Raw genomic sequence first — 23,803 nt, forward strand, 5'->3', positions numbered from 1 at the left:
ACGACTTGTATTTAACGGCATCAATATATTTTTGTAAAAATAAAAAAAAAAGTATCTAAATTTTTTTTTATAGGTTTAAACTTGCAGGAGGTTTTATTTTTTTCTTCATGTTTGCAAAACACGCTCTCTTTCTGAAAGAGCTACACACCAAGGTTGTAAGTGGTTTGTGGGAAAGGTGATGTGACCAGGATAACGTACTCTCTGCTGTAATTAGGGATATTACAAGTCACCTTGGAGTGCCATAACCTTAAAAGAACTCAGCCTTTTACTTTTTCCTCTACCTGGTTATGGAACTCCTGTGACTTGCAATATCCTTATTATGTATAGGGGGGAACTTAATCCCTTATATCAGGGTATTATGTCCTTGTAATAATGTGGACAGGATACTTTTTACGTGTGTGACAGACTAGCAGTCAGCCAATTCTGATTCTGGCCCTAAGTTTGAGAAGCTAGAGTAGTGACACTGACACGGAGGATGGTAAGTGCCTGTTCTTACATGTCAAGGTCTCAGGCAGCACAACACCATGTTGAGAGTTGGTGATATGAAACCTGCCCGCGCTACATCTCAAGCCCTGGGGTACTACGGGCAATGATGCAGACAACAAAAGTCTCCATAAACTGTGTTTGAAGAGCTGGGGTAGTACTGACTGATGCTCTCAGGACGGAAGATTGCCAGTACTGTGTTTCAATGACTAGCAGTACTGGCAACAGGATGTGCAGAGGGTGGGAAACCTGCTTCTGCTGTGCCTGTAGAGCTGAGGACACAAGCATGCCGGTGGTGGTGTGCTACATGGGATTGGGTGTAGGGGCGAGGCAGGGCGTAGGGTTAGTGTTTAAAATGATTTTAAGGGAGTGAGGATTCCGCACGGGTTCTGGGGCCGCGCCTCCAAGGCAGGCTGTACTTCTGGGCGCGCAGGAGCGCCTGGCATCTGCTCCTGGTGGGGTGCCAGCAAGCCAATCCGCTAATAGCTCCGGGCCACGAGGAGCGGCTCCCCTAATGGGCCAGAGTCCGTATTAGCTGGGGGGCTGCGGGAGCCAATGCCGACGTAATAATGCGGCATTTCGTTGTCATCTCTAGTAAAGTGGAGCCAAAACGCAAGTAAAAGAATACATTAAATATGAGAAGCCAGAAAGCGTCTTGCGGTAGTTTTGTTAACATTAAGGCGCTACATAAAAGTGCGTTTGGTCGGAGATGGCAGACTTTAGTTCTGTCACTGAAGGAAGCAAACAGCTATAGGAAGAAAAAGAAAGACAAAACAGAAACCGACTCGACGTCGTTCGATTTGCAAAGCGGTGCTTTACAGGTTTATTCCTTCATTGATTTGGAGGACTGTCTATAAAAGTAAGAAAGAAGTGAATAATGACCCAGAGTGATGTTAGGTAGAAACAGGATACAAGTTCCTAACAAGTAAGTGGGGTGGCGGGACTAACCAAGTTACAGTGTGCAAGTGACACCATGATGTGTGACATCCTACATGGATGTCACAGGAAGTAGGATCACCACTCATAGCCTCAGAGGAAATGACTTAAAAAGAAGAGACCTCAGATCTTAAGACCTCGAACATGAATTTAGCAGGCCTATCATGAGTATCTTTGAGCGCACGAGATTTAACAAATGAGATTTCGCATCTCGGTTGTGCCAAAGAAAGCGACAACCCGATAAAAAGTCTGGGCCTCAATTTATAATTATTATTATTATTATTTTTTTTTTTTAACTATTCCACAAAAATTGGCAAGGATAAACGTGGCAATAAATCTATTCTGCTAAATTTGTGGCAAAGTTTGCATTTTAAAATATGGGATTAAGGCACGTGCTGCAGGTTGCTTAGTGTGCAGAGTAAATCTCAGGAAAGAATGGTGAGAACTCTGGTGACATCTATTTAAGAAATGCCCTGTAATTCACATGCTAGTATGGGGACCCCATAATTCAGAGATGTGCAAATAACCACTGCTTCTCAACACCTTATCTTGTGCCCATTTTGGAAATAAAAGGGTTTCCTTGATACCTATTTTTCACTTTATAGTTCACCAAATGAATTGCTGTATGCCCAGTATACAGTGAAAACCCATTGCAAGGTGCAACTCTTTTATTGGCTCTGGGAACCTAGGGTTCTTGATGAACCTACAAGCCCTATATATCCCCGCAACCAGAAGAGTTCAGCACACGTAACTGTATATTGTTTTGAAAAAAAATCTGCTATAGCTGGAAAAAGTTATAGAAGAAAACGTTGACAGAAATGGCTTTACCTCAATTTCAATATTTTAGAACATTTTAGCTGTTACTTTCTGCAGGAAAACCTTCAAGGATCTATACAAATGACCCCTTGCGGAATTCAGAATCTTGTCTACTTTTCAGAAATGTTTAGCTGTCTGGGATCCAGCATTGGTTTCACACCCATTTCTGTCACTAACTGGAAGGAGGCTGAAAGCACACACAAAAAAACAATTTTAGAAATGGGGTACATCCCTGTAAAATGCCAAAATTGTGTTGAAGGATGTGGTTTTCCGATTCAAGTCTGCCTGTTCCTGAAAACTGGTAGGATGGTGATTTTAGCACCGCAAACCCTTTGTTGATGCCATTCTCAGGGAAAAAAAAAACAGGAAGTTCTCTTCTGCAGCCCTTTTTCCCCTATTTGTTTTAAAAAACAAAACAAAATGTTAACTGTATTTTGGCTAATTTCTTGGTCTCCTCCAGGGGAACTCACAAACTCAGGGTACCTCTAGAATCCCTACGATGTTGGAAAAAAGGACACAAATTTGGCATGGGAAGCTTATGTGGACAAAAAGTTATGAGGGCCTAAGTGCGGACTGCCCCAAATAGCCCAAAAAAGGCTCAGCACCTGAGGGGGAAAGGCCTGGCAACGAAGGGGTTAAGTACCTGTGAAGTGATAACAAGGTGTGTCCCTTTGTTGCACCTCCATTGTATTTAGGTCTAGGTGTGGGCCTCAAATAGCTCCCAGCCAGGATACTGAAACTTAACTTCAACATAGTTATGGGCCCAGCTGGACTCTGAAAAGCCTCTCCCAGCCTGCCTAGTGGTCTATTTGGTTGCCAATTTTAAAGAAAAGACGTCAGAACTAGACTGTAATAAGTTACTGTAATTGAGTTTCGATTTCACAATGCTTGTGACCAGAGCCAGTAGCCGAGATTAAAGGCATGTCAGTCATGGAGCAGTTGTTCAAAGCAACGAAAATGAAACATTGCTGCTCTTTCTTCTATTTTTTTCTAGCTTTCAGTGACTAGCAGAAAGAACCTCAGTATTTTTTTTGCATTCCTTAGATAACCAAGGAAGAATTAGAATGTGTACACACATGTAGAAAAACTGAGTGAATGATCATGTTTCACTTTAATAAAAGGACTTAGTCAGGTCAAAGCCGCAGCTCAATGTCAGGACAATCAGGGCTTTAAGGCGTAGCAGCCACACAGTCTTTGCTGGTAGGCATGTAGGTTGAGTGCATGGCTGGGAAAAAACACTGAGGATTTAAAATGTATTGCAGTGCTTGAGGTTGTCTGTGCTACGACTAATACTACCTAAAGAAACCATTTAGTAGCCTTATAATAACGGCAGATTGAGAAAAAATAAGATTTTAAACCCATGCCTTGCAATCTGCTTGCAGCTTCTTGATGCCTGTTTATGTATCACTTTGCTATGTTAGAAAGATTGCAATTTATGAACTGCTAGTAACCAAAGGATGTGGGTCAGAAACCAGTAAATCACTTACCTTTCTAAATAAAAATCTGGCCTCTGCATGTTGCACTTCACTTTTGCAAGAGACATTAACCCCTTGTGCTACTTATGGCTCAAAACAGTGGCTAGACAAAACACACATCTTTAGAAAGTTCAGTCACTATTAGTTACTGTACAGTTATTGATATTCCTCGACATGTACTTGTCACACAGACATCTCTGCAGCCTTTGCATTAACCAATAAGATTTTTTTTTAATGCTGCCTTTGTGATCAATTAAGCCAGGACAGATTTACTGTCACGTTTGTCTTTGCTGCCAATGTCTTTGTGGCAGAGTTTTCAAAAAAAGAAAATGTTGAGGTTACTATTGGGCTCTGCTTTTTAAGCTCCGCCCCTCATGACTCCATCCCTTTCTGTTGCCAAACCTTGACATCCAATTTACAGAAGCCCAGATCATTCCCCCCCCCCCCCGATTCCACCGCTGTGTAGAATACACAAATTTCAGCAACATTAGCACAAAGGCCCAAATTTAAGAGGTGCTGCGTCCAATGCAGCGCCGTTTTTATTGCACCCCTTAGCGCCCCCCTAATGCCGTATTTAATATACAGCGCACCATGGCGCAGGGTAGCGGCAATAGCATCAACATTTTTTACCCTATTGATGTACTATGCAGGATTAGTGCCAAAATGTTGCAGCTAATCCTGCAGAGTACCTATGGGCCCACTGAAAACAATGGTATGCCCGCTTTTAACACCTGCTCTTTACATGCATTAAAAGTAGCTGCTAAAAATGGTGCAGCGGAATCCTTGATTCCACTATACCATTTTTGCGGTCCCCCTAACAGGAAAGTGCCCCTCTGGCATACATTATGCCTGGCGCAGGCATTATTTGGTGCAAGGGGTTAGAAAGTGGCACAATGCATGCATTGCACCACTTTGTAAATATGGCACGGCCAATTTGGCCTCGGTTGTCAACATTATCATAAAAAAAGGACGCTAATGTGGCACAAGGAGGCATTAGGCCCTCTTAAATCTGGGCCACAGACGTCAACGCAAGATTCAAATCATGGCCTGTAGGAGAGCCACTGACTGGAGAACCATTACCTCACTGATTTACTTTCCCAGCGTCCCAAACTGTTGCCTCGTGAATATGCAGAGATTTCAGCAACCTTAACCCACTGAGATATCTTACCCGGCCTAGAGTCTGATCTTCAAATTAGCAGGAGGGGATCTCGCATGTCAGTTGGATTTTTACCCGAGACCTGCAGGCTACACATACCTCGGCAGCAGGCGCATTAACTCACAGGGCTGTTTCACCAGCTAGCCTCTTACTATATATTCGGGCTTCCACGGTCGTCTGCGTGTGAGAGCAATTGTCAGATAAAACCTTAGTGTCATAAAGGAGGATGATGTGTGTGGGTGGGGGGGGGGGGCAGGGACAGTTGCTCAAGACCCCTTTCCCATCCCACTACCTGAACGTCCACCTTACTCACGGCGTCCGCGCTGAACTCCCTCGTGAATTTGTTGATAGGCTGCTTGGGGCTCTGCCCCCGCTCCCCCACCAGGGTGACGGAGATGGAGTCCATGGTCCCGGCCAGGAGGAAGTAGCCGGTGGCCACCGTCACCTTGTACGTTGCCATCACGGTGAGAGTGGTGGGGCTCTCCGGGGAGGGCAGGGCTCCTGCAGCAGGGAGGTTGGAGACGAGGATGCGACAAATCCTTCTCAAAGAGGGTGTGAACTGACGGAGAAAGTACCACGGATTGCAGCATGAAAGCATTCAGTGTGCGGCTTCAGTCAGCACTCAGAGGCAAAACCACACGGGGACTCGGACTTCCAATGAGAAGCGTGGACTACAAGTTCCAGAATGCACTGTGCCAAAAAGCCAAGATGAGGTGGGATGGGGATATAGGGTAGTGTCAATTATTTGGAGGCACTAGGAATCAGTGTCCACTCATCTGTTTTAATACTATCTAGAATGCTACAATCTGATGCAGAATGCAACACTATGCTATATCAAGCTGCACATCTGAAGAAAGCTGTCGAATGGGCCTCCAGTCAGTGCTTTAAATTGGTTGCACTGTCAGGTGCCGAGTACCTGCGCTTGTTTCATTTGAAAGAATAATTACCTGCACTTTCCCGCAGGGCTACAATCATTTTAAGGGAGGGGGAGAATGTCTGCACTACTTTTATTTGAAAGGGAGAACAGCTGCACTTTTCAGTAAGGGTACAATACTTTTAAGGGAGAACTGGCATTTCTCTGTAGCAAACAGGTACTATGGGGTAGTGAGTACCTGGACTTGTATATTTAAATTCAATTTCAAGCCCTGAATGTCACGGTATAGAAAAGAAAGAATTTGGTTTAAGGAGAGACACTCATTAGGATGTATATGTTGATATTTTACTGTATATGTTTTGTAGTAATTAAAGGATCTGAAGACTGCAGTTCAGGTGCTTTCCTTATACACTTGCACTTATTTGCCCCAAAATATATCCCAGCCACTTCCATATTAGATGTGTCACCCAGTTCTGCTATACACTGTGGCATTTGCACTACTTCACATTTAATGGGGGAACCACTTCTCCAGTGCTTAGTGTTGTCATTTCCCTCATGGTGTGGCTGGTTTTACCCAGTGTGGGAATGAAGTGGTGGCAATAGTTAAAGATCCCCTGCAAGTTGTGTGTATTATAGGCCTGGCTTGAGAGAGTAGCTACCTGCAGAAATATTGTTTCAAATTCTTCAAAACATTCTTAAGTGGCCCTTGACTGCACCCAGAAGAGTGCTTATCTCACCTCATCCGGTTAGCTATTTAGTGCTCTCAACCACCTTCCAGAGTGCTTCAATTGAAATGCATGCAGGCATGTTTTGCACCCAGAAGTACACACTGTCATAGTCACATATTTACCTCTTATGTAGACTTCTACAATATCTCTTCTTGTGCATTAACATTTGAACCCTTGACAAACAGGTCCATGGGGATAACTCATAACTTATTCGGTGTGCCATCAATTAATGCATTAAAACATTTCATTTCAACAGTCGAGCAGTCCTGTCACAGATTTGCTGTCTGAAACCAAGCACTCCAACACCTTTGAGCTGAGAATGAGCAGAGACTGACAATTCCAAAAATAAACTGTAAAGTGGACGAATGGGCATTGGAGGGGCTAAAGAAGAAAGTGCTATTTCCACACTGATCTGCACATCATAATTGATCTTTAATGTAGTCGGAAGAAGCTTGAAGAGGGGTGTTTGGGGTGTTACACCCCCTAATAAAATGTATTATCTAGTTAATAGTTTGGTACAGGTGCTTCTACACGGGTATAGCTCGGTGTCGGATTTCACCCGAGATTTTTTACATACATACACATACACACAAACACACACGTCTTAGTTTTGAAGGTCTTAAAAATGTGTTTATTTTACAAAGTACCCTTAACAATTCCCACTTTTCTCCCTTATCACTGACTCTTAAGCCCCCTCAATCCCTGTTCTCATATAATGTAAATTGACATGATATGCCAGCATGATTGATTGAAAATTTGAAGCTCAGCCCGCCCCCCTCAATCATACTGATACTGACCAAGCTACGCCCCTAAATGAAATATAAAAGCAGTTAATTTGCATCCTTTTTGTCCCCACAAATGCTGGAGTAAATGGACGAGAAAAGCAGAGGCTGAGATTTCCCAAGCAGCATGTATTTTAGTTAAGGTTTCTGCCGTTTCCCATCGGAGAGGTCCATTATTTCTTCACCAGGTTATTTTTGTGGTCAGCACCCCTCCCTCGCGTGACTCTGGAGAGAAGTCTTTGTGCTTGGTCGAGCTGTCAGTGGTGGGTCACAACTTACCCTTCGGGCAAAGCCCCATCCACCCTTTGTGGGTTCCCGTGATCAGTTTCGGGGGTTCAGCACGACTGATAGCAAGGCTGGCCTCCCTACCTCAGTCTACCGAGTGGACTCCCTGAACTCCAGGTTTCACCTTCCATCCTCAGACATTTCATATGAAGCAATTAAACTCACAAACAGCGTTCAGTTCAGGTAATTAAATGCTGCCAGGAAAATACTTAACAGATGTCTACATTTCCTCCCCAACATTAGTTTACATCATCAAATACCAACTGGTCGCTTTTAACAAAAAACGGTAGGGTTTATCCTAACGCATCAAATTGTTTTCTGAAAATCATTTTCCCCCTGCAAATCAGTTTGTCGGTTTCAGTAAAGGAAGTAATTTCCGGAAACGCCTCCTTCCCCTTTCTGAAAGCACGAGTTCCCAGACAGATTCGGTTTGTGCCAGTACAATCCGATTCGGGTTCATATTTTCACCCAGGACTCATTCCCTGTAGGCCCACACTGATATACATGAGTGACATACCACACGGGTGTTAGCTGCGCTGTGAGAGCACCCCAGCCTTAAAGATAGCTCGGGAGCGGCGGGAGTTGTGGTGGGGGTTGGGGGGGAGGGGGGGGTTTGATGCAGGTCTCCATGTTATTCCCCCCTCCTCCAAGGAGGCTGTTAGTTTTAAGAGGCTAGAAAGGTATTAGGAAGGGGCAGGAAGCATGCATGAAAAAACCCCACTATGTTAAGTGGCATTAACAAGGTCGTCATTTTAAACAGTTTCTCCAACGATCTCTGCAATACAAGATGCTACTTGTCCAGATTTTTGTAGCTTCATTGATGCATGCCACTGCTCCCCTGAAATCTCCTGAGGGCTGTAGGGGGGTAGGGTCACTCTTCAACTTTAGAAATTCTAGTTATAACTTAACAGTTACACCAACATCATAATTTATCCCTGCAGTAACGTTTCCAGAACTCGTGCACCTCCGTACAGTGTTAAACTCACTAGCCAACTCGTTAGCAGGGTGTAAATTATAACTTTGTTAGAACTGTAAAGTTATAACTTTAGACTTTCTAATGTTTGTGTAGTTTGAGTTGGTTTAACTTTTGTTTTCTTCATTGAATGTGTATGCTTTAATTTTATATATATTTTTTTTTAAACATAAAACAAAGTGAATCCGTCATTGTTTTATGTGTTGTAAAGTGGAGTGTCGAAGATTCAGGACAAAAATGATTCCAGTGGATTATCAATACAAGCCGTGGATGTACTGTCTGGAAAATTCCAAATATAAGCTCTTGCACCTTACCTAACCGGCTGGGCAGCTGCCCCCTTCTGGCCTCCCTCCTTCTGAGATTTACAATGTTGGACCATTGGTGTGTCCCCTAAGGAAGGTGCGTCGTCCTGCCAGGATGCAAAAGTGGGAACAGTGGGGCAAAAAGGGGCAAAACAAAGCAGATCAAGTGATAGCAAGGGGCAAAAGACAGGCCAGAAGTATGAGAGTGCAAGAGCAGACAGAGTGAGAAGAGCAGACAAAAGAGTGAAAAAGGTTATAATCAGGCCTTAAGTGCCGGTAGCAAGGAAAGCAGAAAGATAGCTCTTTCGTGTAAACAATGAATGGACACCCAGAGTTCAAAGATAATGGATTATAACCCCGTAACTAGCCAGACCTAATCCACCTCTTAACACAAAAAAGACTGCCTTCTGTTCCCATGTTTAAAAATAAATACAGAAGGCGAGGTGTATGTTTGTTTCTCACTGTATTGGGGGGGGGGGGGGGGGGGACATTTTCGTCTTATTTTAATTTTCAAATACATCTTTATTGTCTTAACATGCTGCAAAAAAATGCATATACGGTACCATTTGATACATAGTCATTTACAGACCACAGCAGAGAACTGATACAGCATGTCCTAAGGGTGTAAGCGTTGTGCTGACCTTGTGTTTCAAGGGTGTGCGTGTGGTATCATTTAAATAGAGTGAACAGGCGTCCTGGGTTTGCCAGAACAGTCTGTTTTTCACCAGCAGTCCCGGTAGATTTCTCCAATTTTGGGTCAGGTCACAGTTTTTAGTGAGGATCGACTTCAAACAGTGAATGCACGTTTCAGTACTAGCTAGCAGCTGTTAATAGAGCTAACATGTATGCTGCTGGGTATTAAAACGGACTTTTTATTTAGTCTGCTAGTGGCTCGTCTGTTTCTATATTGATGAGCGCTGTCATTCTCTGCCTCTTGGATCATGTTGAATTAGTTCTGTTTTTTTTCCAAAAATGTCAGTTTTTTGGCTTTCAAAATCTGGTCACCCTACACATAACGACTTGCCAGTGGCTCTAGCCCCTCCCAGGGGAGCATATCACAGCGTGTAGCACCTCACGGGGATGTTCCTCCTCCAGCGCCAGCGGTAGGACATCTCATCCAGTAATCGGTGCATCTTTCCCAGCTGGCCGGCCGAGGTGCTGCAAGGTATCATCCTCGTCCTGGACCCATCTTTGGGCATCTCTCTTCCACACCGCCACTGGCGAGGGCTCAGGTGCTTTCTAATGCATAGCTATCATATGACTCACTAGGGCAAGGTCTAAGAGTCTAACCCCGACCTGGTCAGTTTTTTGGCGGGGCATCAAGCCCAGAAAACAGGTCTTCTTTATGTTGATGTGCTGGGGCATAGCTTGGTCAGTTAGATTGGAGGGGAGTGAGGTTCTCCAACAATCGTGCTGGCATATAATGTTAAAATACATTATACGACAAGCATAGCGCATGAGAGGGGCTTAAGGGGCAGTGGAAATATTTGGTAAAATAAACATTTTTAAAGCCTTTCAAAACAGAGCGGGAGAGAGTGTATTTTTGTCTGTGTGTGAAAATTGGACAGACACCTCACCATACCCGACTGAAATCATATGAAGACAACTATTTACTAGAAAATACATTTATTGGAGGGGTGTAACACTCCAAACACCCCCTCACGAAGCTACACCCCTGTTGATCTGCTGCCTACCTGTCCATCACACGAGGCTTGTGCACACCTCCACCCAGAAGGGGCACAATGCTGTACATTGCCACAGCATGTTGTAGAGGTCCACCTGCTCAGCGTGATCATGCTGCAAATTTCTTGTGTAGGCATGCAGTAAAGGGTTGAGGTAGATGCGATGTACATAATGAAGTTGCAGACGTTTGAGCCGCGAGTTCTGCGAGACCCGTGAAATGCAACATTTCTGTCCTTAACATTTTTTCTAAGTCTTCAGCAGTGGCTGGAACTAGATATGTGGTCCTGGCACTGGTGTGTGCATATGTGGTCCAGCAGCCCCATTGCAGTCGAACCTGTTTGTGCAAGGAGTGATTTATAGTCATGAATGCTCTGGCACAGGCCGATTTTGGATTGCTGTCTCCAAGGAACAATCATGTATGCATTTTTAGGGTAGAGCTGCAGGTGCATGAGCCTCACGTGCAAGACTTGTCTACAGCAAAAGGCTTGGAGCCCACCTGTCGCTTACCCTTTGTTTCTTTCTTTTTTGTAGCCTTGTAATTCATCACTGCAGGCCAAACATTATTTCCGTTCCTCTGTGTGGAGCAGGGATCAAGCACTGATTGATTCAATTTCATCAGTGTCCATCCGCTGCTCCCGACGTGATTGAGGTTCTGTTTTGTTCTTTTTAACTTCTAGTGACCTCCATACCTAAGGCTTGTGACTGGCAAAAACATGCCCACCACAACAAACAAAATTGCAAAGTTTTATTTTTTATAGCTAACTTTCTTTTATATTGCCAAGTCGTCTTTTATCACTTTTGTATAAAGCTGGCCTGGTGTGTGGTGGGTACCAAAGGTATTTACACCCTATGAGAGGTCCAGGTATCCCCTCTTAGTGAAGTGTAGGCAGCATTTAGAAACTAGGCTCTTTAGCGGTACCTGTGGATGAGCAGCCAAGGCTTATCTAGGAGACATGCTTAACTCATGCAAAACCACTGTAGTCACACAGCACTTACACACATGAAAGAAAACACTCAGTTGTACAAACATAAAGGTACTTTATTTTTGGAACACAATGCCACAAAATACTAGAAGGGCAACCCTCCAATAGGAGGTAAGTAATACACTAGTATACAGTAATAGGCATAGAAAAGGTTAGAAAACTGTGCAAATCTACATAACAAATAGTGACCCTAGGGGGAGCCCAAACTATATACTAAAAAATTGAATGCGTACAGAGGACGCCACCTATGTGTAGAAGGGAGCTGGGAGTATTATATAACCACAGAAGTAAGTAACACAATACCCCCCCAATGACAAGGAAAGGACATGTAAATCACTGGAATTTCCCCAAACCACCCAAAGGAGTAAAAGAAGACACCCAGACAAGACTGCAAGAAGCCAGTGGTGGATTCCTGGAGAAGAAGACCTGTGGAGAGAGGGGACCAAGTCCAAGAGTCACAGTGGAGTCCAGGAGGAGTAGGAGCTACTACCCACCCAGCTGTACTTGCAAGAGTTGGGTTAACAGTGAGGAAGAAAAGGTCAGCACTGCAGCCCTGGAGCCTGAGAAAAGTTCCTGATGGATGCAGAAGGTGTCACACGCTGGAGTGAACACTGCAGACTGGTGTCGGTGCAGGAATTCCAGCAACAAGCCTTGGCAAAGGCAAATTCATGGTTAGTGGAAAAGTGGAGCTTCCAGGGACCAGCAAGGCCCAGTAGGACTTAACCCAGGAGGGGGAGTCAGAGGGGACCCTCAGCGACAGTCCAGAGGAGCAAAGACAGCACCCACAGGTCCAGGACACAGGAGTTGCAGAAGGAGCCCACGCAGAACTACAGAAAGGGATCCCATGCCGCAGGAGAACCACACAGAGGGCTGTGCATCGCAGGAAGGAGTGCTGGGGACTGGAGCTTCATGTTGCCTGAAGAGCCCTTGGAGGAGATGCAAAAAAGCCTTGGCAGCTGCAAGAGTGCACGGGGTACTGTCCTGTATGGGAAGGCAAGGGCTTACCTCCACCAAAGTTGGACAGCTGGTAGAGAGGATCAAGAGGACTATTCCAGACCACCGCCTGTGATTCAGGATTAGAGGAGATCCACACAGCCAGTCGTCGTTGCAGCAGGTGCCTGTGGATGCAGGGGAGTGACTCCTTCACTCCAAGGGAGATGCCCCTTTCTTCCAGTGCAAACTGAACACACCACCACCCTCAGTGGATGCAAGTCTGGTGGAAATGTTCCAATTGCTGGCAGGAGCCCTAGAAACAATGTTGCAGAAGAGTTGTTTTTCTTGGAAGCAGCTTGTCGGGTCCTGAATGTTCCAGTTGAGGTTCTGGAGGCCAGAAGTCGAAATGGAGGTTGCAGAGGAGTCCTGCTGGAATCTTGCAAGCCGAATCTGAGGACCCACCCAAGAGAGATACCATAAATAGCCCTGGAATGGGGATTGGTCACCTAGCCAGGTAAGCCCCTATCAGGAGGGGGCTCTGATGTCACCTGCCTGGCCTGGCCACTCAGATGGTTCTAGAGTTCCCTGCCAACCTTGGAAACAAGATGTCAGAACCCTGGGAACCTCTAGAGGAGCTCTGGGCACCACCCCTAGGGTGGGGATGGACAGGGGAGTGGTCACTCCCCTTTCCATTGTCCAGTTTCACGCCAGAGCAGGGACTGGGGGGCCTCTGAACCAGTGTGGACTGGTTTATGCATGGAGGGCACCAAATGTGCCCCTCAAAGCACACTAGTGGCTTGGGGAGGCCACGCCTCCCAAGCCAGTGACACCCATTTCCAAATGGAGAGGGTGTTACCTCCCTCTCCCAAAGAAAATCCTTTGTTCTGTCTTCCTGGGCTTGATTAGATCAAGCAGCAGGTGGGCAGAAACCTGTCTGAGGGGTGGCAGCAGCGTTGGCTGCATGGAAAACCCTGTATGACTGGTGGTAGCAATGCTGGGGGTCCTCTAAGGAGCCCGCAAAGTGCATGGAATCATACTTGCAACAGTATTGGGGTAGGATTCCAACATGTTTGATACCAAACATGCCCCGGTTCAGAGTTACCATTATGTAATTGGACATAGGTAATAACCTTTGTCCAGTACATGTGTAAAATGGCGTCCCCACACTCAGAGTCCAGAAACATGGGCCTGCAGTTTGTGGGGGTAGTGCAGGGGTGACCTCACACACAGGTACTTGCACCTGCCCTCTGGGCTAGGAGTGGCTTCCAAAGGGGTGGCTTACAGTGACCTGGTGCAGTGACCTGGTCTTAAAAGGGTGCATTCACCCTTTCACGCAGGCTGCTATGGCAGGCCTGCAGAACACTTTGCATGGGCTCCCTGTGACTGGCATAATACATCCCCTGGTACCCCAATGCCCTGGGTACGTATGTACCATATACTAGGGACTTACATGGGGGTACTAGTATGCCAAATGTGGGGTAAAAAAAAAAAAAAAAAAAAAAATGGTACAAGCAACCAAATTTAAAGGAGAGAGCATAATCACTAGGGACCTGGTTAGGAGGATTGCAGTGAACACAGTCAAACATACTGACTAACAGGCCAAAGAGTGGGGGTAACCATGTTTAGAAAGAGGCTTGTTTCCTACAACTTTGCTCTCATGTTTTTTGTTTTTGCTCATGGACACTGTTCTCAAACGATGATTAGTACTATAACCCATAAGAGGTCAAGCCATCATTTGTAGTTCATACAGACGGCATAAGAAATCCCTTTTCTCCAGTATTGGATCTTTCATAGATTCACATGCTTGAATCATCCCCGTCGTCGAGGTGGGAGCCTCACGGTAAATTTAAATATATAAAAAGCAGTAAGTCAGTAAAAATAAAACCAGTAGGCCCAAGTAGGCCTCATAAGGTATTTTACAGTCTATCCACTTTGTTTTGTGAAAAGACCCAAACTTGAGTATCAACCAATCCGGATTCAGCCCCTCCCAAACACTCCCAACAGAGGCTGAATTCCCTCAGATTTTCTACCGCACGTCGTGTGAAGGGAGTCTCCCTGAGCTCTGCTCAGTTTTTTTCCTATTTTCTGACTGAAGATTGTTTTTTCTCTCAGGAAACTAGTTACAACTTTACTATGTCTGAAAAGGCAAAGAAGGGTCTGTTCAGAGACTGTGACAACTGTGGGAAGAAGAGACTACATATTGATGACCCCCACAAGAAGTGTATTTACTGCCTTCATCCAGACCATAAGGTGAGAGACTGTAAAATCTGTCGCACCTTTAGTCAAAAAACCCTCAAAGACCGAGAGGGTAGACTTCTCTTATGGCTGCAAAAACAAAAAGCCTTAGAGCATCCTTCATCAGACAGCGAAGAGTCACCACAAACTTCTCGCCCTCAGAAAAGAACAGGTGAGAGAGATAGAGGTGCGGATGAACCACCAAGAAAAATGCACAAAAAGACTAAACAAGTCTTAACTGAAGAGGCAGTTAAACATGGACCAAAAAAGGTTCATTCAGAACCTACTACGCCGTTACACCGGAAAAGCACCTCAAAGAAACCATCCCTGTCTCCGTCACCACAAAAAGAGTCAGAAAAACTCTTTTTGGTGAAAAAACAACCGTCGACGACCGCCCCGTCGACGACAGTGTCGACGGTAACAGCGACCACGGTATCGTCGACGTTCACAACACCATCCTCACCGATGATTATGACGTCGTCGCCTTTGTCATCGACGACGATTATTACTGCAAAAATCTTCAAAAGAGCTTCGTCGGCAACCACATCGTTGACAGCGGAGGCTTCCTGGGTTCACAAATCATCCAGGGCACTCCCATCTACGCAAACTACGTCGGCGAAGCGACCGTCGTCGCTAAAATACCCGTCGACGAAGGGACCGTCGACTAAGGAAAAGACGCAGTCATGGACGGAAGCGTCGACGACAGACCCGTCGACGAGAGACCCGTCGACGAGAGTACCGTCGACGGTAACGACGAGGGAACCGTCGACGAGGGAACCGTCGACGAGGGAACCGACGATCACCACAGCATTAACAGTTTACAAACCTTTGGACATTTCACCAGCTCATTCCTCATACCATCATGAGGACTCCACCAGATTCTTACCCCTTTCCCTTATTAATATAGGGGACAAGCCATCTGACATTTTGCCGATGCATACATCACCAAGTAAGGTGCTGCCATACCCACCGCAACATCTTTTAGACGATGAGGATGATGACGTTCAAGGCATGTTTGGGGCAGCTAGTAGCCCGTCCCAACTAAATGTCAAATGTCAAGAGTTTGATGAAGAAGAGGATCAACATTACCAGCATAGTTATGCTTCAACATCTTATCCACAGGCAAACCAACCATCGCCTCTAGCTATGCCTAGCACATTAGTGACAGATTTACAACATATGTTGAAGGACTACTATAAAAGGTTCCCACCGTCAACTCAGTCCACGCCACCTAGACCTCAGAGTTACCAGCAAGCTCAAACTACTAATGTTTCCGAAACGCCACAGGCTAGTAGACCTGTAACTAGCCAAGCTCCGGAAGCTTACCTCTCGTCGGACGACGAAAGGGAAGAGGGCGAGCTAGCAGATTCAGCTGCTAGTGAATGGGACGACTATCTCGTTCCCACACCATCTCCACCTCCAGCAGCTCCAGTGGATTCTCCTCCAGAAGACATAGGAGGTTTCCATAATATCATAGAGAGAGCGGCGAAACGTTTTGGCCTGGAAATTGTTTCCCATGAAACTGAGTGTTTTTTGTATGACTTTAAAGAGCCATCAAAGAGATCTGTAAGAGCCATACCTATTGTGGATTTTTTGTGGCAGGAGGGTTTGAAGGCAATGAAAAACCCGGCAACAGTGCCTTCACAAATGCCAAGGCTAGAGAAAAAATACAAGGCCCCAGATGATTCTCCGGCCTGTTTAGTCTCACAACCGAAACCTGACTCGGTTATATCACAGGCGGCTCAACGACGATCCAAAAACCCCTCTACACCTATTGCGTCTCCCCCAGACAAAGAGGGAAGGAGACTAGACAATATCGGTAAGAAATTCTCCTCGGTTGCTGCAGTAACGGTCAAGGCGGCAAATTCCCTCGCCATCCTGGGAAGGTACGATCGGCAGATGTGGGCAGACATGTCCGTTTTTGTAGATTCACTGCCAGAAGATCTCAAGGTGGAGGCTAAAAAGGTCTTGCAGGAGGGAGAAAGGGTTTCCGCAGAGATAATAGACAGTGCAATAGATATTTCCCTCACTGGCTTTCGACAATTAGCTGGAGCAGCAGTCCTGCGCAGACAAGGGTGGCTTAAAGCTACTTCATTCAGACCAGAAGTCCAGACTCGTGTTCTCGACATGCCCTTCGATGGAGAGAGTTTGTTTGGCAAACATGTCGATGATATGCTGCAGGCTATCAAGACGGATACCGATACGGCAAAATCCCTAGGTACCCTGCAATATAAAAAACTACCTTTTCGTGGAGCAAGGGGTAGAGGTAATTACTCCTTTCGAGGTGGATACCAACAATACAGGTCACAATATACATCTTCCTCCACAGGACCAGGACATCAGCACCATCAACAACAGCAGCATTATCGATTACCACCAGCCGCAGCTTACAAACATCCGGCTAGAGGAAGAGGAGCTGCCCGAGCAAGAGATACAGGCAGAAAGCAATGACCAGCGGATAATCTCAACACCTCCCCAATCAATATTGAAGGTCGGAGGTCGCATCAATTCTTATTTCCCCAAGTGGAAGGCTATAACATCGGACAGATGGGTACTAGATGTGGTGACCAGAGGTCATACTCTGGAATTCATCCAAACACCACCGAGTGTCCCACCATCGGGTACACCGCCTCTGAGGTTGAGCCAACTTCTCAGGGAAGTAAGGATAATGCTAACAAAAGGAGCAATAGAACCAGTCCCTTTATCTCAAAGGAACAAGGGATTCTATTCCCGTTTTTTCCTTCTCAAGAAACCCTCAGGAGACTGGCGCCCCATCCTGGACTTGAGAGCACTAAACAAGTTTCTAAAGAAACAATCGTTCAGGATGGTAACGTTGCAGGATGTCCTGCGTCTCTTAAACACGGGCGATTGGATGGCATCCCTAGACCTCCAGGATGCTTATTTTCATATCCCCATATATCGCAACCATCGCAAATTTTTAAGGTTCAGGGTAGAAAGTATGCACCTCCAATTCCGGGTTCTACCATTCGGTCTCAAATCAGCCCCCAGAATCTTCACAAAAATGCTAGCTCCAGTAGCAGCACATCTTCGCCAGGCAGGTATCCAGGTCTTCCCTTACCTGGACGACTGGCTTATAAAGGCACCCTCAAAATTCCAAGTAACAAATCATATTTCCTATTGCCTTCATTTGTTACACAGCCTGGGGTTTGTAGTCAACTACCAGAAATCTCAGATATACCCCAAACAAGAATTGAGTTTCTTGGGAGCAATTTTGGACACAGTACGCAGCAAAGCGTACCCATCACACGAGAGGAAACAAAAGTTAACCTCGTTGGCAAACAACCTATCCAGAAAAAAGTTCGTTTCAGTCCGCATCTACAAATCATTGCTCGGAATGATATCATTGTGCATTCCGCTAGTCCCAGATTGCAGGCTCCATATGCGACCCCTGCAAGAGCAATTGGACATACAATGGACACAGGTCCTCGGCTCCTTCGAAGACAAGATTCGCATAACGCCTCTAATGAAGAACACTATGAGGTGGTGGGCGACTCCAACCAATTTCTCAAAAGGGCTGTCTTTTCTTCTTCAAACACCAAGTTACATAGTAACAACGGATGCCTCTCTCGAAGGATGGGGTGCACATTGCCAGGACCTGCAAATCAGCGGAATCTGGAATCAGCAAGAGAGCCAGCTCCACATCAATTATCTAGAACTCAAAGCAATACACTTAGCTCTAAAAGCTTTCTTGCCAAAGATACAATGTTCAAGCGTCTTAATCCGGACGGACAACATGACCAGCATGTTTTATCTAAACAAGCAAGGAGGCACAAGGTCCCTACAACTCTCGCAGCTAGCCCAACAAATTTGGACATGGGCCATCAAACACAATATTTCACTAAAAGCGGAGCATGTGCCAGGACAGATCAATGTTCTAGCAGACACCTTGAGCAGGACAGTAATTCCTTATCACGAGTGGGAGCTAGACCAGAAAACTCTCAATGGCCTGTTTCTATTATGGGGCAAACCAAACTTAGACCTATTTGCCACTCTCGAGAACAAGAAATGCCAGTTCTACGCAAGTTGGCTTCCCCAAAAAGATTCGTGGGGGAATGCGTTTTCGATGAGATGGTCAGGAGTTTATGCCTACGCTTTTCCTCCGATCCCGCTCATTCCGAGAGTCATCAGAAAATGAAGACGGAGGGGTGTCGACTTCTACTCATAGCTTCCAGATGGCCCAGACAAATATGGTATACGGAGCTCCTCATGCTCTCCGAACGACCACATCTACCACTCAGACAGAGTCCGACTCTTTTAACGATGCACCAGGGACAAGTCACACACCCACATCCGTCGTCTCTTCATTTGTCGGCTTGGCTCCTGAACACAATGAATACTTAAATCTCAAAATCTCCCCAGAGTGTAGAGACATCTTAGCAAAAGCTAGAGCTGACACTACCAACAAAACCTATAGACTTAAATGGAAACGGTTTTGTGTTTGGTGTGCAGCGGAAAATATACATCCTTTATCTTCTACTCCGGAACAGATACTTCCATATCTCCTGCTCCTGGCAAAATCAGGACTTGCATATTCTTCCATACGGGTACATCTGGCGGCAATCTCCAGATACCGCAGATCACCAGATAGACTCTCTTTGTGTTCCACAAGAATTGTCAAACAATTTATGAAGGGCCTTTTTCGGGTCTTCCCGCCAATTAGGAAACCCCCGCCTCTATGGTCATTGAATGTTGTGTTGATGCAACTCATGAAAGCTCCTTTTGAGCCGATCCACAAAGCTGACCTAAAATTCCTCGCATGGAAAACAGCGTTACTGTTAGCTCTTACTTTGGCAAAAAGAGTCAGTGACATTCAGGCTTTCACCATCAAACAGCCGTTCCTCCAGTTTACAAACTCAGGTGTCATCCTGCGGACAAATCCTAAATTCATTCCGAAAGTTCCCTCAACATTTCATTTAAATGAACCAGTCATCTTAAAAACCTTTTTTCCAAATCCGCAAACAGTGGCGGAAAAAACATTACATTCTCTCGATATTAAAAGATGTTTAAAGTTTTATCTACAGAAAACTCAGGCCATCCGCCAGTCGGATCAATTATTTGTAGCGTTCGGCGGAACAAAGAAGGGACACGCGGTGTCCAAACAGACTTTAGCAAGATGGATTGGCCTGGCGATTCAATTCTGCCATTCAAAAGCAGGAAAGCCGCTCCACACCAAGGTGAGAGCCCACCCTACAAGATCGGTAGCCACTTCAGCGGCACTCTTTGCAGGTGTACCACTACATAGCATCTGTAGAGCAGCAACATGGTCCAGCCAACACACATTTACAAGACATTACTGTCTAGAGGAGACAAACCAGGTCGATACAGCAGTGGGACAAGCAGTGCTGAGGCATCTATTTCGTTAAGGTGAGCCTCTTACACATCCCACCACCACACTCGAGGTATGGTCATTAATGGTTCATTTTCTTCTACTGTTTAACGTGTCGTATTCTCCATAATAATAGCATAAACTGTCAGGATTTCTTGCCACACACATTTTATTGCTTTTATATTCGTATGTTTGTGAATATAAATATAATTATATGTAAGTGCATATTTAAAACTGAACTAATGTGAATCACATCACGTATAGAATTACGATGGAATTACAGTCAATGTAATTCAGTAAGTAAGAAAACATTACTGCTCGTTACTCGGATTCAAGCATGTGAATCTATGAAAGATCCAATACTGGAGAAGAAAATTAGTTACTTACCTGTAACTGCAGTTCTCCAGTATTGGTATCTTTCATAGATTCACATGCGACCCACCCTCCTCCCCTCAGAGGCTCCCCTATTATACAGATATTAAACTTCACACTCCTAATAGAAAATCTGAGGGAATTCAGCCTCTGTTGGGAGTGTTTGGGAGGGGCTGAATCCTGATTGGTTGATACTCAAGTTTGGGTCTTTTCACAAAACAAAGTGGATGGACTGTAAAATACCTTATGAGGCCTACTTGGGCCTACTGGTTTTATTTTTACTGACTTACTGCTTTTTATATATTTAAATTTACCGTGAGGCTCCCACCTCGACGACGGGATGATTCAAGCATGTGAATCTATGAAAGATACCAATACTGGAGAACTGCAGTTACAGGTAAGTAACTAATTTTCATACTGCTCGACACGCTTACATTTACATACAATGAAACGAGTTACGTCCATCACCCAGTACTGTACCAGTCTACAGCAATTAGCCACCTCTTCTCAACTGAACAGGCATGGAACAACTTAAGAGAGCTGTGACATGACGCTGACCAATGGAGGACTTTGATTTAGTCCACCATTGCGTGGACCAACAAGCTACACAGCATGAACGCTTCTTGTCACACAGCCAATCCAATACAGAATGATATTACCAAACTCTACCCAAGAAGATCCCTGCACCACTTTTCCTCCAAACTATGCCTGGTGAGGACCATAAACCTCAGAATATCTCCGAATGGACATCCCATGTGCAGTCACCAGCAGCGGCCACCACAAATGTAAAGTGAGGGTGGTGACGATGGCGACAGGGGAAAAACAATAAAAAAAGATATAGATATATATATATAAAAAAAAAAATGTATGTACCTTCCCTGCCGTTCCTGTTGACTCCTGCTGCCTCACTCGTCGCTCCTCTTCTTGTGGTGTCCCAGCATTCACTGGGGCACCAGCACAGGCACTCCTGCAATCCTGGCACCGCTCTCATGCTAAACCTAGCATGAAAGCAGCGCCGGGATTGGTCTGATCAGCTTAGACTGCTGCTCAGACACTGCCCTGGGGAGTGTGCGGTTTCTTCAGACCGGCCGTTCAACACAGCAGGACTGGAGAAACCTAAGTGCGTATGTGTGTTTGGCCTGCCTGAGAGGTCCGGCCAAACACACATGTGCACTTAGGTGCACTCTCCTCCTACCCCCTCCTACGGTCCAGGCCGCACCGCCTTGCACTGCTGGCAGAGCCTGCAGATGAAAAATAAAACAATTGTCTATCATTTTATTTTTTGTCTCCTGGTTCTTGGCCAGGGGGGCAGTGCTCCTCCACAATTGTGGAGGATCCACCCCTGGAAGTCACCAGCTACGTGGACTGTAATCCAGTGCGTTAAATGGGCCGGTACTGTCCGGTACAGAGTACCGGCACTTTTGTATTTTTTATTTTGAGAGGGAGAGTACCGGCACATCTCAAGAAAAACGTAATACTTCTAATTGGAGCGTACCGTCACTTCTCAGAAACTTTAATTTTTCCATTTCAAACACTGCTGTAATCATAAGAAATACCATATTGAGGCCTACATGGCTGTTTAAAGCTGCCAGATTACTGAATACTCTAAACGATGGGCCTGTCTCACAATTCTTTATCCACCACACTGCCTCATAGCTTGTCCTCTAAACCAATAACCACACCTCAGTGGTCAACACGGAAACACTTCACCCTTAGGATCAAAACAAGGACATCATACTTGCAACCACACACCCTACACGGTGTAGCGTGCTACCCATGTAGTAAGCGCTATATAAATGTTGCATAAGTGTTATATAAATGTTGTGATAATAACAATGTGATTTAATTGAGCGGGTGTTTGAAAGTGGGGTCCACCAGCGATGTTACTTGAGGGGGGACAACACCTATTTTTCCAATCAGACTTTTCCCAAGAAAAAAATAAGGAAAAACAGGAAAGGAGGAAGACAAAGACGGAAAAACCGTCACCGAGGGAGAAAGCAGAATCCTGCAAGTGGGAGATAAACGAGCATGCTTGTCTGGCGGTGGATTAACGAGGCCTTGGGGAGTCGGTACTACCAGCCTTGGTATTCGGCGCGCGGATATTTATGCAGCCCTCAGCGGGATTTTGAGTAGCTCTCTGGGCACCGGCACTCATTTTAGAAATGAAGCACTGCATACAATACTCATACCAAAGCAGCACTGGCTGACTGAGCTGGCTTGCCAGGCTCTGAACCAGTGACCCCCAAGATCCACAGATCTCGGCACAGGAGCCCTTTCTAAAGCAGACCCACCGGTGTTCTGCCACCGCAGCGTCAGCCCGGAGGGGTGTTAACAGCGACACTTGTTCAATTTGTTTTCATATTTCTGGCCGGTCTGGGTGGGGCAGGAGCACCAGCGGATGCAGGCTTAAGGTCGATTATCCGACGAGGGGCATGCGGCTGGAGTCAGACCGTCTGATAGGAATTCGGGGTGCTATTTACCAATTGCCGCTCTCCCCAGTGCACTTTACCATCTGCCCCTCCCAGGACTTTTTACTTACGGAGCAGGAGTTGAAGTCTCGTCCGAAGTTGTTGAGGTGCTGCTTGGGGCTCTGCCCCCGCTCCCCCACCAGGGTGACGGAGATGGAGTCCATGGTCCCGGCCAGGAGGAAGGAGCCGGTGGCCACCGTGACCTTGTACGTCGCCATCATGAGAAGAGTATGTGGAACTCTACTCGGAGCGCAGAGATAGAAACCGCAAGGAGGAACCGGGGCGTCTTGAAGACAGGGCGTGAACCGACAAGGGGGTGGAACACAGATTGCTCGTCCAAAAGACTCGCTTTGCTACTTCAGCCACAATATATAGTCAGCGGCATGTTGGGACTTGTGAATAGGGAAAGAAAACTACAAGTCCCAGAATGCACGGTTGTCATAAAAAAAAAGCCAGGAATGGCTATAGGAAAGTCATAAAATGACTGTCTACGGGGTGCATCCGAAACTAGAGGTGGGCAAGGCAGCAACTGCAAAGTGAGTGATGTCAGGGTCTGGCTGAACTCGTAGTCTCCTTGGATCCTCGAACCTCAAGCGAGCCAAGCCTTCAAAAGTCTTCTGACTGTACCCCTGCTGCAATGTCATGTGCCACGGATTAAAGCCAAAACATCAACATTTGGTGTAAATGAGAGAGAGAAGGAAAGAGCCATCTATCTAATAGCTGAATTGCATAATGCGATCAATCCCAGCTCTCCAGCTTGATCACATTGTGATCGTAGGTAAGTATTTTTTTTATTTCAATGTGCCTCATCTTTCTTTATTATCACATACGAGAGCACCTTGTAATGCATGAGTACGAAAATATTTCTTGCGTTTGATTTAAGAGACCATAACATTACTCCATCTCCAATAACCAAGGCCACAAATAGGTTGCATAAGAGAATTGACTTGCCTCTTGGTTTTCTAATGCCAT

General features: G+C 45.6%; 1 protein-coding gene across 1 annotated transcript in view; it reads right to left on the reverse strand.

Moving 5' to 3' along the window:
* Positions 1-23,175, reverse strand: part of LOC138268701 (hydroperoxide isomerase ALOXE3-like) — a 110,946-nt gene extending 87,771 nt beyond the window's left edge. The window contains exon 1 of the mRNA XM_069218619.1: positions 22,903-23,175. Within this exon, the coding sequence (XP_069074720.1) occupies positions 22,903-23,052 (150 nt within the window). The 5' untranslated portion in view covers positions 23,053-23,175. The remainder of the gene's footprint in view (positions 1-22,902) is intronic.
* Between the last annotated feature and the right edge of the window lie 628 nt (positions 23,176-23,803).

Source organism: Pleurodeles waltl, chromosome 12 (assembly GCF_031143425.1).
Source record: "Pleurodeles waltl isolate 20211129_DDA chromosome 12, aPleWal1.hap1.20221129, whole genome shotgun sequence".
Lineage (NCBI taxonomy): Eukaryota > Metazoa > Chordata > Amphibia > Caudata > Salamandridae > Pleurodeles > Pleurodeles waltl.